General features: G+C 40.2%; 1 protein-coding gene across 2 annotated transcripts in view; it reads right to left on the minus strand.

Annotated features, from left to right (window-relative positions):
• Window positions 1-95, minus strand: part of SLC5A2 (solute carrier family 5 member 2) — a 42,153-nt gene extending 42,058 nt beyond the window's left edge. For both annotated transcript variants that reach the window (XM_087714075.1, XM_087714074.1), the window contains exon 1: window positions 1-95. This exon is cut by the window's left edge and continues 20 nt beyond it. In XM_087714075.1, the coding sequence (XP_087570201.1) occupies window positions 1-91 (91 nt within the window). In that variant the 5' untranslated portion in view covers window positions 92-95.
• Between the last annotated feature and the right edge of the window lie 16,220 nt (window positions 96-16,315).

Here is a 16,315-nt window from a genome sequence, read left to right on the forward strand (position 1 = left end):
CCACAAGGAAGTAAAAACAGATGACCAAAATGTCTGCCACATTGTTGATGGCCACCGATTTAGATGTTTGTGGTGGTGATTCTGTCTCCATGATGCCGTAAACTCCAAATGTACCCCAGCCACAAGACCAAAGAGAAATATTACCTTCTTTTTTCTAAAGAACGTTCATGAATAGTTAATAACCAACTTTGTCATGGGTTGGATGTGCAATTAACTTGGAACGTAACTTGGACTGGAGGGCGGGGGGGATAGAAATGATGTGAGAAAGGGCAACTTCTACTACCTGGGTTCAGCTTGTCTCCCCCAACATTTTGTAGAAGATGCCTAGTAGGCAGATGTCAATAGGCAGAACATTCCTTGACACAAATCTTCATGTCTTGGTTTGGATACGCAAGTAGTTGTTTGACACCGAAAACAAAGGCTCAATGCAGTGTTTCTCAATTGCAAGAACTTGTGGACTTCAACAGAATTCCCCAGCCAGCCATGCGAGTCGAAGTTCACATATCTTCAAGTTCCCAAGTTTGAGAAACATTGACTTAGTGCATTAGAACTAATAAAGGGGACTATTTGTAGCTCAGGATTGAAATGAGGCCCCCTGAACTTGCTTGTTTTCTTGCAGATGTTTCATTACCTAACTAGCAGTGATGATTACCTAGTTAGGGTAATGAAACATCTGCAAGAAAACAAGCAAGCTCAGAGAGCACCAAGGACCCCTGCATTAGAACTTTCTGGCAAAATATTTTCTGAATACCAGCTTGTTCTGGTTAATTTCAGATAAAGGTTAGTTGAGTTAGCCTTGTCTACTTCCTTTAGATGTCCAAGAGGAGGGATGGAGAATTGACTTTTTATGCCTCCAGCTAGTGTGGTTCATAGTGATGGACATGGGTCCTGTCAATTAGCCATATCTGAAATCCTCTCTAAAAAGCATGGGCCCTACTATGGGGCAGAAAGTTGTTCTCAACTCCCAGAGACCACATAGTTATTAATTTAGTAAAATAAGTTGTTTTAGTAAAATAAGTTGTTCAGTGGATTTGGCATCCCCATTGACTTTGCTTATTGGAAGGTTTCAAAAGGTGATCACATGGTCACTGCAACTGTCACAAATACATGCCAGTTGCCAAACATCCAAATTCTGATCACTTTACGTGGAGATGACTGCCTAAACAGTCTTTTTTAAGTGTGAAAAATGATCATAAGCAGAGATGGGTCGCTCCCGATTCGGCTGAACTGGTAGTGGTGGTGGAGGGAGGCTCCACCCACCCACCCAGACACTTCTTTGCATGCGCAGAAGGATTGCGTGCACGTGCAAGCACAAGCAAACCGGTAGTAAACCGGTTAGCTACTCACCACTGGTCATAAGTCACTTTTTTCAGAACTGGTGTAAGTCTAGGACTATCTGTAAAAGGGAGAATAAAGCAATAAAGCGATAAAACAAAGAGCAAAACATCTCCCATAAATCAACAGGAGAGGAATGCCAGATGCCAAAACAAAAGCATTTCTCACTGCATATCTATGGAATTGTTTTAACAAAATAGCAAACTGTGGCTTTATATCTCAACATGATTTAATCGATTTCACTCATCTAAGAACTGATTTTTCCCCACACAACCTTGGCAACTTTAAGATGTGTGGGCTTTTGCTCCCACAATTCCACAGTCAGTGAACCTCACCCAGTCAGCTAAACATCTTTATTCAATCCATTTCTATTTGGGTCAGAGACCAACATTACTACAGATCTTTATTTTTTGCAACTTTGTGAAAGGGAAAGAACTGCAGCCATGTATTTTGGGAAATTGTGTCCGCAGGCTTGCACCATAAGATTTTCACCAGCAGAGAGGGCTACTGGCTAGGAAGGTTCATGTGATTCAGGAGACCTATTTACTGAATGAAAATAATAAGACCTGTAAGCTCTCTTGGCTGGTTTATGCAACTGTAAACAATCGAAGTGATAAGAAAAGAGAGATCCAGGAGCAAAAATCATGTCTGTACAAAACTGGTTAAAGACACTGTTAGATACTTGTTCTAATTACAGTGGTTTCCACCAAGTCCTCTGTTCCTGCAGCAACAGAGGTTTAATCCTATTGGTCAAAGAGTCTGACAGCTCCCTATAAAATGGCTGCTGTCAAACTCAATCTTCTCTGGATTTTTACTTGTTGTACTTAATAAAGAGCTGTTGTTACCATTAAGCCTGTGTGTGGCTATCCATTACCCAATCTAACACTGGCAATGAAGGTGGGATTGGAAGGCAACTAGGCAAACCAAAAAGAGCGTAGAAATCCAGCAAGTACATCCAGCCTGGAGTTCAGCGTGGCTTCGAACAGCCATTTTTGAGCGGCAAACTCAAAATGCCCTCTGAACACGAAATGGCCATGCATACCTCACCGACTCCGTATGACCCAGTCACCGAGCACTGGGACTTGTACATGCTACAATTTGACTGCTTCCTCGAGGTAAATGACCTCATGGGCCAAGAAGAACATGTTCCTGGGTTACTGTGGACGGCAAGTGTTTGAGACGGCGAAAGAACTCTCTGAGCTGACACCACTACAATCAATCGCCTGGTCCATGCTTCAGCAGACGCTAAGCTGTCCAAGCACATTCACCGGCATGACTTTAACATCAGGAACCAGAAAGAGGGTGAGTTGATTAATGAGTACGTTGTGGCGCTTCGCAAGGCCTCAGTGTACTGAGAATTCTGACACCTGGATGAGCTGATTCTGGACCGCATAATTTGTGGCGTGCAGGACATTAACCTACAGAGGAGGTTACTCGCTAAATCTAACCTCACTCTACAGAATGCCTTGGTTGAAGCCAGGGTGTCCGAATCAGCTGTCAAATCTACTGAGACTCTACAGCACCAAAGTGCTCCATAAGATGCGTGAAAAAACTACATGCTTACATCACGAGGCTGCAGAACCCAAGAGCTCAGAAGGCGAGGAAGATGACAGCTGCCACATACGCAGTAGCTGCTCCCTGCTGGCGCACAAATTCAAACTGTGACTTCTGCCTTGCACTAGCTGCGGAGGAGACCATGCCAGATTGGCTTGCTGTTTCCGCGACACAGCCTGCCAGCGCTGCGAGCAAAAGGGGCACATCGCCAAGGTGTGCCGGAGCGAATTTCTTGCCACCACCTAGCAGCCTAGAAGCGCACCAAACCACCAACAGAGGCCCAACCAAGGGGCATGGCAGAAGCCACCACGGCGCTCAGAGAGCGACGATAGAGTCACTTACCATATGTCAATCGGCCAAGTCTGCACCAGGCGGCCAAAAAAGCTGAAGGTCACAGTCCTCATCGAGGACTCTCCATGTGAGATGGAGATCGACACTGAGTCATCACTGAACATCATGTCGTGTTCTACCCTAAAGCAGGCTATCCCTAGCCTAAAGAAGCAGCATTTTTGCACCCCTGACATCCACCTATGAGATTACCAGGGAAACCGGATCCCCATTGTGGGCCAAGGCACTTTCCAGGTGAAGTTCAAGCAGTTCAGCGGGAAACTCCCAATGACAGTGGTTAGTGGCAGAACCTCCTATGGTTAGATTGGTTCAAAGCCCTGGGCCCAGAAGTGACCAGTATCAACGCCTTGAAAGACGATGGTGCTGAAGCCATCTTTAAGGAGTTTGAGGACGTCTTTGGCACGGGTCTGGGTAAGTATGTGGGGACTCCAATTTCCTTTAGTTTGAACCCCAACATAGCCCCAATAAGGCTAAAACCCAGGAGAGTACCTTTTGCTCTCCACCTCAAAACTGATAGGGAAATTGACAACCTCTTTGGCTAGGGAATCCTAGAGCCAGTCGATCATGCATGCTGGGAGACCCCTATAGTGACACCTGTCAAATCTGATGGGTCTGTCCGCATCTGCATGGACTACAAGTGCACAATAAATAAAGTGCTACAACAAAGCGCCTACCTTGTACCCATTGTACAACACCTCCTTCATTCATTAGGCCCTGGAATTTTTTTTTGCAAAATTGGACATAGCGCAGGCATACCAACAATTGCCTGTAGATGTCGCTACAGCGGAGGCCCAAACCATTGTGAAGCACAGGAGTATCACCCCTGGACTGTTCCAAAGTGTCATGGAACTGCTTTTGCAGGGGATTCTAGGAGTTGTCCCCTATATCAACGACATCTTGGAATGGGCTGCAAATGAGGTGCAACTCAACTCAACTCAAAATATATGAACAGTTTTAGCTCGAATTAGAGACAAAGGCCTCTGTGTCAAAAAAGAAAAATGGCAAATTAAAGCAATTCAGGACGCCCCCACAATCAAACCGAGCCGCAGGCGTTCCTCGGGCTCCTTAATTTCTACAGCATCTTTCTTAAACAGAAAGCCACCGTTGCTGAGCCATTACACTGTCTCCTGGCTAAGAACATAAAATGGTCCTGGGGCAGAGCTAAGGCTGCCACATTTGCCACAGTAAAATGACTCCTGTTGGCGGACTCCTTTCTGATACAATACAGCCAGACCCTGCCATTGGTGCTGACCTGCGATGCTTCCCCATTCGGCATCGGCATCATCTTCAGCCACCACATGCCCAATGGAACCGAAGGACATTGTAGGAGACAAATTTGTGTATTATGCTTAGGTCAGACCATAGGCGGCATAGTTCCAGGTTGTCCAAAGTCCAGAATTTCAAGCCTGGTGGCATAAGATATTCTATTGTGAGTAGAGGAATGGAGGACTCTTCTCATGAAATACCTCTGGACCTGCTTAATTACACTGTTCTACAGTGTGGACTCCAGGCAGACAAGCTGTATTCAAGAATTTGTCTGGCAAAGGTTTTGTATGCCCTAGTTTGCAGTACAATGTTACCAGAAAAGAAGCTTCTCAAAATTAAATTAACAACTCTTAATGCCTTTTTGGCAATGATGCAATAAAAAGGCAGGATGTTCACATACAACCCCCTTGCCACATAAGATTTCTAGAATAGTACGTTCCTAAGAAGTTCATCAGAATTCTCTTCTTCTTTTAAAGATATGATGGAAGTCTGTTCTCTTTCACAAAATTAAATGAGAACTGGTAAGGAAAACAAAATAAAACAAAACAGGATTACTTTTCTATCTACCATGAGTTGGGACCTCTGCACCTCAAATCTCTAATAGCTCCACTCCAACCCTGCAGGAATTAAAATTACAGATAGTCCTTGACTTATGAGCACAATTGTGCCCAAAGTGTATATTGCTAAGTGAGAAATTTGTTAAGTGAAGTTTGCCCCATTTTAGGATTTTTTTTTTTTTGCTACATTTGTTAAGTGAATCACTGCAGTTGTTAAATTAGTACCACAGTTGTTAAGTGAATCTGGCTTCCCTATTGATTTTGCTTGAGGTGGATTGCTACCAGTTCGCATTGGTTTGGGTGAACCAGTAGAGGAAATTGTGATTAGGTTGCCAAACCGGTAGTGATGGCAGGCTCACCACGTCCCCAAACCCTTCCCCTGGTCGAGCAAAGCAAGCATGCGTGTGCAAATTGTGTGTGTACCAAACTGGCAGTAACACTGGCAGAACCCCACTCCTGGTCAGAAGGATCACAAAAAGGATTATATGGGCAGAGGAGCCAACGTTGCGGTCTCGATGCTCCAAGACCGCAGCCGAAACTTTTGCTGCTGGGTGGTCCAATTGGACATAAACCGTCCCGCAGAGATGGTGAACAGAAAGAATACGTCTTGCTGATCTCAGGGACATTGCAAAGTCCTTGATTGATCCAAGAGAAGTTCTTCAAGCAGGCGACAAAAAATCCAGCCATGGCTGATGAAGTTGCGGCAGCTCCAAAACGGAAGGATATGGAAAGAGAAAGTATTTCCAGCTGGTGAGGAATTTTTACCGTTTTAAAAGAGACTGCCTATAAAAAACTTAAAAGTTAATTTAAATTTGAGGACAGAAGAAATAAGCAATGGAATTAAGCTCTGAATAGTTTTGGACAGTGGGTTATCTTACTTTTTAAATGCTATGTTCGTGGATGGAATTTATGCAAGCCTTTTAAAACGAATGGATTAAGTTTTCTTCTATTTTTTTCTTTTATTATTATTCTTTGTAACCTATGGACTAAAATTCTCTGTCATTACTGCGGGTGTTTTTCCCCTTTTCTTCTCTAACTCATTCAAGAATTTGACTTTTAAAAAAAATTGGAATATAAAAAAGATACAAAAGAAAACAAAGAAAATTGTAACAACAGAGGGAAAGAAAAACACTGCTACTCAGAGGCTGGAGGTTTGTGTATTGGAAACAAAACTTTCCTCACTGATTATTCTGGCTTGGCACTTCAAGATCTCACCGTTTGTTTATAGAGAGTGATAAGAAGAGAAGCATACATATGTTCCTTTGAAGTATATCTTTAACCAGAGAAAAGTGAAAATTGGACCTTATTGTGAATTTATGCTTAATCTTGTAAAAACCTTCCAAGCCAGAGCAGCAGTGTTTGTCAGCTGGATGTAATGGCACAACTTCAACAGCAGAAAGAAACTTTAAGCCTGCAAAAGATATTGTTAGAAATTCAGAAATTATCAAATACATTTGAGAGGATGGAGAAGAAGTTGGAAAACCTAGAGCATCTAACAGTAAAATATGATGAAGAAGTTGGAGATGTTTATCAAGTGGAAAAAGTGGAGATTAGAGTCCTAAAAACCAAAGAGGAAAATGACCATAAAGAAATTAAATCCACTGATATCTATGGTGATTAGTTTGTGTCTGGAAATGGAAAGAGTGGAACACTGAAAGAGGAATTAAATGGAGGGGAACTCTATCCCAGGTGGCAAGATACAGAAGAAGAAAAAACAAAAGAAGTTTTGGATTTAAAGAGAGAAATTTTATTAGCAACTTCATTGATAACACCACTGACAATTAAAGACAAGCTGATTAAAGAAACAGAAGAAGGCCATCAAAATTACATGAGAGACTTAATAAGCAATGAGTTGCTAAGAGGAGTCCATACAAATTTGATTAAGGAGATGATTAGAGGGCTGATATCACAAATGGCAGAAGACATGAGACTGTTTTGCTACTGGAAAGATACAGGTTGATAGATGGAAGTGTATACTTTAAAACTAGTTAAACTTAGTGAAATTTAGTGACAACATATATAGTCAAATAAATAATTGATAATATAATAATGTATACATATGTATTGTTATGATAAGTAATAATTGGATACAAATATTGAATGGTACCCATGAAAGGAAGATTAGAAATCTTTTTGATTATATATAAAGGCTAATAAAAAGAACTAAGTTAAATTTAGTTAAGTTTTGATTATTGGGGGGGAATGTTATGATAAAGGGTAGTCAAATGAAGGAGGGATAATGATAACAATGTATGTATGTATGTATGTATGTATGTATGTATGTATGTATGTATGTATGTATACAACATAAGGAAACTGGATGCAAATTGTAAACAGTGATTTGGAAAGGAGGATTAGAAATTTTTGTTACTAAATATTATGTATGTTTAGCTAGAATAGGTCATAAGGATTCAATGTTATTGAAGGATTTTAGAAATATTAAATGAAATGCCAATATGTGGTTATGTTTTAAATCCTGGAATATTTTATGATGAACGACATTTAAACAATTGTAGTCAAATGAAAATGGAGGTATGATGATGGTAATATGTATAAATATCTGAGTTAAAATACTTGAGTTAATATTATGGTTGATGACTGTGGAAGAGATCCATGAAAGTTTTTTGTAACCAACTGGTACATTTTCTATAATATGTAAAGAAGGAGGATTATTTGTGTTGTGTTTGTTTTGAAAATAAAAAATAATTTTTTTTTATTAAAAACAAAACAAAAAGGACCATATGAACCCTGGACACTGTGACCATCATAAGTGTGAGCTAGTTGTCCAGCATCTGAATGTAAATCACATAACCATGGAGATGTTGTGAGGGTCGAAAGTATGAAAAACAGTCATAAGTCACTTTTATCTGTGATGTAACTTTGAATGGTCATTAAACGAATGGTATAAGTCAAAGGCTACCTGTAATGATGTTTGCAACTAAAACCTCCCAGGTACTCTTGTCTTTTTAGAGTGATTTGATGGATGGTTTCTTGTCTTTTCCCCCTATTTTTTTAAAAATAGAAGAATAAATGGCATCATTTGCTTACTTTGGGGGCTGTATTTTTCCAGCTACACTATTAAGGAAGATATATTCTACCTATGCATCTTAATTCCTGTTTTATAATGCCTAAGCTAACAATCTACTACTTACCTCAGAGTCTGTAGATTAAAAAGTGGACGTACTGTAATTATTAGAACGATTAGTTCTTCCTTATTTTTTCTTCACATGCAAATAAGAATCTTCCTTTTATTTATTTAATTTAATCTTTTCTGTCTTGCCAAAGTTAAACAGCCTGTGGCTGTTTACTGTGCAAATGAACATTCGGCTACCATAACTGAGATAAAGTATTATCTGTTCCAGAGGAAAGTGTGCAAAACTTTTGGTTAATGGAACAAATCCAAATTAAACTAAGCAAATCTTGACTCTTCTGCATTAAGAGTTCAGCCCAGTTTAATTTATTTCACTTTTCTTCCTTTTTATTCTTTTGTTGCCTCAACCAGAGTATTGACTAATTCAGTTGCAACTTTTTGATTGACAGGTCGCATGGGCAAGCCATGGTTGTTAAGATTGGCTACTTCAGCATTTCGTTTGTGCTTTGAGACTCAGCATATTTGAGACCCTAGCTTCCCAAATAGTTTGTGATTTGAAGCAGTCCATGAAAAATTAAGAAATTCAGGAAGCAGATTGTCTGTTGTGCAAATACAACTGTTGGACTACTAAAATGGCTTAGCTTAGCAAACCTATTTTTTATCTCCTGGACCTGTGAGAGTGCCTTCCTTATGACCCAGACTGACATATAACTTTCTTTAGTTATTTGCTATAGTAGCAAACATTTGCCAGCTCCAATACCCGAGGGCCACAAGATAGGACAAGGCTTCATTATGATGACAGACCTAGCTCTCACCAAAACAATGGAGAAATATTGTTCATTAAAAAAGGATGTCAGATATTGAATTGATATAATTTATATACTTGACTTGAAGCAAAAATTTCTGTTGCTAAGAGAGACAATTGTTAAATGAATTTTGCTCCATTTCGCATCCATTTTGATCACCACAGAACAAAAAAGATGTTGAGACTTTGGAAAAAGTTCAGAGAAGAGCAACTAAGATGATTAAAGGCAGGGAGACTAAAACCTATGAAGAAAGGTTGCAGGATTTGGGTTTGACTAGCCTAGAGAAAAGAAGGACTAGTGGGGACGGGGTAGGAGTAATCCAGTATTTGAGAGGTTGAAGTGCTGATGGTTTAAGGGGGGAATACAGGTAGTCCTCAATTTACGACTACAATTTAGCCCAACATTTCTGTTGCTAAGAAAGAGGGTTGTGAATTTTGCCCGTTTTATAACCTTTCTTGCTACAGTTGTTAAGTGAATCACTGCAGTTGTTAAACTAGTAACATGGTTGTTAAGTGAAGCTGGTTTCACCATTTATTTTGCTTGTCAGAAGGTCACAAAAGAGGATTTGCACGACCCCAGGACATGGCAACCGTCATAAATATGAGTCAGTAGCCAAGTGTCTGAATTTTGGATCATGTGACCGTGGAGACACTGCCACAGTCACAAATAGGAAAAATGATCATAAGTCACAATTTTCAGCTGTGTTATAACTTCAAACAGTCACTAAGTGCTGTAATTTAAGGACTACCTGTATACCACTTGGAAACTGGAAGACCTACGGGCAGCTTCAGCTTATCTCATCCTGACTAGGAGGAAGTTGGTGGCTACATCATGGGAACTTGACAGAAAAAAATACATTTCCTGGTTCAGTGCAAATGAGGACATGGCTTAAGTTTAATAGCTTCAATTTAAAGGTTGAAGTAAATGTTCCCCTTGCACATATGTGCTAGTCATTCCTGACTCTAGGGGGCAGTTCTCATCTCCATTTCAAAGCCGAAGAGCCAGTGCTGTCCAAAGATGTCTCCATAGTCAAGCCTCAGGAAGGGTGAAAACTACCTTCCCCAGGCTTCAGAGGCCCTCTGGAAATGGCCCCTTTTTCGGCCTTCCAGAACTTCCTGGAGGCCTGTTTTCCCCCCTCCCCGAGCCTCCAGGCCAGTGGTGGGATACAACTGGTACGCCCCGGTACAGGCATACCATTGCCTGCTGGGAGCACCAGGTACTGTTCCATTACGGTGCTCCAGAGGGCCCACCCACTCTCCTTACCATTATTTGACCCGGTTGAGGTTTTTGCACATGCACACGGAGCATATGGTGCCTGCACGATGCTCTGCCAAGCAGCTACACTGCACGCATGCTGCATGCATTCATGGGGTGGATGTCGGGCCCCATTGCAGCATACCGATTGCAACAGGATCCGGAACCCACCACTGCTCCAGGCGGACACTGTATTTACCTCGCATCCAAAATGGACTGCATGGAGACTCCTGGGAGGGGTGGGGCGGGTGAGGTGGGAGGGGCCAACCAGGGGTGGGATTTGGAGTTCCTCCAAACTGGCCATAATGTTAGCTATGGGTTCTCTCGAAGCAGCCCACCCCTGGGGATGCCTGGGCCAGCCTGAAAGAGGCTGTCTTGTCCTAAACTGCTACTGGTCACTTGCTTTTACATCTGCCACAACTGATGGCAATCAGTTGCACACTTTGCAATTATGATCGGATGCAGATGGATTAGAGGGGAAATCATGACCAGACAGTTAAGGATGACTTCACCCTGTCTTTTGCCTGGGCTGGGAATGAGATGGAGGCAAATTCACAAACACCTAGCAAGAAAATGGTGTTGCCAAGGGATGTTTATGCTACAAAGCAGTGGTTATCAAAAAAATTTCCACCATGGACCCCCTTTAGATACTTTTTGTGGCCAAGACTTAATGTAACTTTAAGTCATAACATCTCTTCAAGCCTTCACAGACACAATGTGTCTCATCTAGTCTGACTTTAGGCGTTTTATGATCATTTGAGCAGAGTTAAGCAAGGGTTAAAAGCCTAAAAATTCCTGACGTAGGTGAGGCACATCGTTCTCCTGCCTCCTCCTGTAGAGGGCACTTTTTAGAGGCTTTTTTAAACAGTTAAGCAGAGTCATCCATGGTGACTCTGGCAGCAAATACCTCAGTCTGACCTCAGATCTTGCCTTTTTCCTTTTACATTTTTTTCTTTTCATGATGACAGGCAAGAGCAGAGTTGAAATCCTCTCTGAAACAGCTGGAAAAGGTAGGTGTGGGTCGGAGGGAGGGGGAGGAATTCAAACTTCATCCTCAAGTGTAGATCCCTCCCCAAGTGTAGTTTGATTGCAGGCAGAGCGACGTTGCCTTTTCAAACACACACACACACACACACACACACACACACACACACACACACAGCTGGATAAAAGTATATAAGCCCAGCTTCACTGATTACAAGTTTGAAAAGGCAACATGGCTCTGCCTGCAATCAAAGGCTCGGATCAGCTCTCCTCCAGCTTCTCTGTCTCTTCTCTTACCCCAGCCTGCAAGCAGGAGGTGAGTGGGTGGGTGGGCTTTATTGCGTTTCAGGCATTTCCCACCCAGACAGCAGGCTGCATTTGCAATGGTGGGGGTGTTTGGGGAAAGCAGCAGGGAATGTGGGGTGTTTGTGTGTGTGATATGGCAGAGGAACTCCTTTCAAGTCATTGGAAAATATATCCAATCCAACTTCTGTGTTTGTGTTTGTTTGAGAGAGAGTGAGTGAGAGAGGGAAGGGGGTAGGAAAGAGAGTCCAATCCAACTTCTATGTATGCGTGTGTCTGTTTGAGAAAGGGAGGAAGGAGGGGGAGGGAGAAGAAAAAGAATGAAGAAAACTTTTTCGCAAAGGAGAAAAACAAATGCTGTCACTTTAAATCGGAACTGAGCATGCCTGGCTGTGGAATTCTGGGAGTTGAAGTCCACAAGTCTAAAAAAATTTGAAACCCAACGCTGTGTCAGTGACTCACCAGCCATAAACCTCACCGCATGTCACTGCAAATTTCTTATGTTAAACCAGTACATATATATATCATTAACTATATCTCTTATCATTTCATTACTATTGTTATTAATATTTGTTAACAAAATCGTTTACTACTTATATCCAAATGCCTCACCTCCAGCCAACATAAATACATGTAGTTTGTTACCATTGCCAACTATTTAACAAAGCAATCTAAAAATTACTAAATTCCTACTTACTAATCACCAAACTAGCTACTTTTTTATTATCAACTTTCATATATCAACCGGTATCCTTCCAGAAGGCATATAGTCTTATTTCTTTTGCCATTTGTGGAATTAATCTTCCGTTTATTTCCTTAGTAAAGTTTTTATGGACATCTCTCCGTATCTTGTTACTTGTTGCATCTCTCAGGTAATCTCGGCGCCCTCCATTTGCTACTTTAATGAATTTATCTTTGGTTGTTGATCGTGCTTCTGATAAGGGTTCTCTCCTTAAAACCATCATTTTTTCTTCTTCTGTGTCTTGAAATTTGGGGTAGAGCTCCAGTCCATCAAATTTCCTTTTCCATACTCCCAATTTTTCACTTTCAGCCACTTTTCACAAATCAAATCATTAGTTTTCTTATCTTTGTATTCATTTTTCTCTTGAATTTTTAGGGCTCCATCTACATCATTTTTTTCTAGTATAAACTCTATCTTCTTCTCAATTCTCCCAGTTACCTCCAATAAATTTTGAATTCCATCCCAAATATTTTGCAAAATTAAATTTCCTCTTCTGAAAATTGATCCATATTTCCAAATTGTAAATTACTGCTACTCCAGACTCTCTTTCTCTCTCTCTCTCTCTCTCTCTCTCTCTCTCTCTCTCTCTCTCTCTCTCTCTGTCTCTATCTCTATCTCTATCTCTATCTCTATCTCTATCTATATCTATATCTATATCTATATCTATATCTATATCTATATCTATATCTATCTACCTATCTATATCTATATCTATATCTATATCTATATCTATCTACCTATCTATATCTGTATCTGTATCTATATCTATCTATCTATCATCTATCTATCTATCTATCTATCTATCTATCTATCTATCTATCTATCTATCTGTTGTTGTATTTGTGCTGATAAATAAATAAAGGGTGAGATTTATCAGCACAAATACAACAAAGTGTAACAAAAAGGCAACAGTAAAAATATTGTGTTTCTGCCTGGATGGTCTCTTGTGATGAGCCGAAGGACAGAGAATGGAAGTAATGATCTTCTTCCCATATTTGGGCATACCGGGGGTTGTAAAAAAATCATATGTATGTATGTATGTATGTATGTATGTATGTATGTATGTATGTATGTATGTATATATCTTAAACACAATATCATTTGTAATCTTCACAAGAAAGAGGTTCCGTTTCCCCCCCACTCCAAGTGCCGATAAGGCTCTCAAGGATACCTGTGTAAACACTTTGTGCCCTTGGCTCTTATCACTTTTAATTATGGAACTTTGAAGTACAAAGACAGTGAAATCAAAGGAGAAACATAGTTTCAGAAACTCTAGCCTCTAGCCTGCTAGCAGCAGTATTGCTTCCTTTCACTCTCTGATGTTGTCTCAGGCTTATGGGAAACAAAGTTCCTAAATGGAGTTTAATAGCAAATAATAGAAACTTTTGTTAGAATAGAGAAGGAGATTTTAATCCTTAAGTTAAAAAGTAAAGCAAGAAGTGTTGACTATAAGGAAAGAAGAAAAGAGAAAGAAAAAGGCAAGAAAAGAGAGAAAAAATATATCCCAGATAACCACTGGGATATCTCAAGAACATAGAACAAGAAAGAGTAAATAAGTGGAAGAAGTAGGCAAGGGGGTCAGAGTTAAAGTAAAAAAGAATATAGGAAGTGTGGTAAAAAATCCAAAAAACAAAAAGACAATAAAAATCTTAAACACCTTGTCCAATTAGTTCCAAATCATAAGGTCCAATTTAAAGAAAGAGAAAAAGGAGAAAAAAAAAATGCAGGGGAATTGGAACATTATAAAAGAGAAAAAAAAGTTGCGAGCACTTCAATCCACAAAGTGTAATTACAAAAGGGAAAAAAAAGCATACTATCCAAAACAATCCAATGCAGGTCAATTTAGCCACTTACTTCTTCTGCTTAAGGATTTAATTTAGCATAAAAAAGAAGTTTTGGGGGGCAGTCTTTTTCAAAACAGAAAGGATGCCTCACCAGATGGACACACTTTCTCTTTCTGTTTCCTTCCGTTCCGGAGCCATCCCAACTTCATCAGCCTAGGCTGCCATTTGTCATCAGCTTGAAAACCTTCTCTTGAAGCAATTAGGGACTTTGCGGGGTCCCTGAGATCAGCAAGACGTAGTCTTTCTGTTCACCGTCTCTTCGGGACGGTTTAGGTCCTATTGGACCACCCAACGGCAAAAGTATCAGCGGCGGTCTCAGAGCATCAAGATCTCACGTCTGTACCATCGCGATGTTGGCGCCTCCTCTCAGTTTTTTTAAATAGAATAAATTGCATCATTTGCTTACTTTGAGGACTGTATTTTTCCAACTACACTATTAAGGAAGATAAATTCTACCTATGCATCTTAATTCCTATTTTATAATACCTAAACTAACAATCTAGTACTTACCTCAAGATCTGCAGATTAAAAAGTGGACGTACTGTAATTATTAGAACAATTAGTTCTTCCTTATTTTTTCTTCAGATCCAAACAAGAATCTTCCTTTTATTTATTTAATTCCTAATCTTTTCTTTCTTGCCAAAGTTAAGCAGCCTGTGGCTGTTTACTGTGCAAATGAACATTCGGCTACCATAACTGAGATAAAGTATTATCTGTTCCAGAGCAAAGCGTGCCAAACTTTTGGCTAATGGAATAAATCCAAATTAAGCTAAACAAATCTTGACTCTCTGCATTAAGAGTTCAGCCCAGTTTAATTCATTTCACTTTTCCTCCTTTTTATTGTTTTGTTGCCTCAACCAGAGTATTGACTAATTCAGTTGCAACTTTTTGATTGACAGGTTGCATGGGCAAGCCATGGTTGTTAAGATTGGCTACTTCAACATTTCGTTTGTGCTTTGAGACTCAGCATATTTGAGAACCTAGCTTCCCAAGTAGTTTGTGATTTGAAGCAGTCCATGAAAAATTAAGAAATTCAGGAAGCAGATTGTGTGTTGTGCAAATACAACTGTTGGACTACTAAAATGGCTCAGCAAACATGTTTATCTCCTGGATCTGTGACAGAACTTGACAAAAAAAATACATTTCCTGGTTCAGTGCAAGTGAGGACATGGCTTAAGTTTAATAGCTTCAATTTAAAGGTTGAAGTAAATGCTCCCCTTGCACATACGTGGTAGACTTTCCTGACTCTAGGGGGCAGTTGTCATCTCCGTTTCAAAGCAGAAGAGTCAGTGCTGTCCAAAGATGTCTCCATGGTCATGTGGCTGGCATGACTAAATGCCAAAGGTGCACGGAACATTGTTACCTTCCCACCAAAGGTGGTCCCTATTTTTTTACTTGCATTTTTTACATGCTTTCGAACTGCTAGGTTAGCAGACGTTGGGACAAGTAATGGGAGCTCACTTCATTATGCAGCACTAGGGATTCGAACCACCCAACTGCTGATCTTATTGATCAGCGAGCTAAATAATATGATTTTGTTTTGGAAGAAGCTGTGTTACCTAACTTGGAATTATGCTTTCCTTGGCATCTGTGAAAAGACACTGTAGAGATGGCACCTTCCGTGTAAGATGCCAGAGTGAATCAAGGCATATAAAACTAATTCCAGCATCTACACCTTGGCATTAAAAATCTGGTCCCCAATGATTATCATGGCTCATAGGTTTGACTGTTTTCCAAGCACTTCACCAGCATTTCATATCAAAATAGAGCTCCTCTCCCATCTGTGATTTTTTGTGTGAGAAAGAAAGGAAGGCAGGAATTGCAGGTTTCTTCTTATAAACTCCAAGAAATTAAAGAAGAGTAGTAAATATGCTTTGTGGCTGATGCCCTGAGGTTTTGGTGTTCCATTCTTAATTTAAATGAACAATGTTAGAATTTCTGCTGATTCTCAAATGCTCAAAAAAGCAAGAGAAGAAGGCCCGACCTGGAATTTCCTGAAGCACTTTCAATTTCCGGGGAAATCCAGAAAATCCCAAAGTATGTCCTTAATGAACAGGAGGTTGAACTGATAGGAAAGATCTCCCTTCAAGAAATTAAACCAAAATTTTATAGTTGTACTATAAGCAACTTTTGGCTGTGCAAATTTCTCTGAATTGCACTTTTATTAAGTATAAGGCAAAGATAAAGATAAAGGTTCCACTTGCACATACACTATATTGCCAAAAGTATTC

The sequence above is a fragment of the Thamnophis sirtalis genome, unplaced genomic scaffold, assembly GCF_051295495.1.
Source record: "Thamnophis sirtalis isolate CommonGarterSnake01/CBP01778 unplaced genomic scaffold, rThaSir2_p1.2 scaffold_4, whole genome shotgun sequence".
Classification (NCBI taxonomy): domain Eukaryota; kingdom Metazoa; phylum Chordata; class Lepidosauria; order Squamata; family Natricidae; genus Thamnophis; species Thamnophis sirtalis.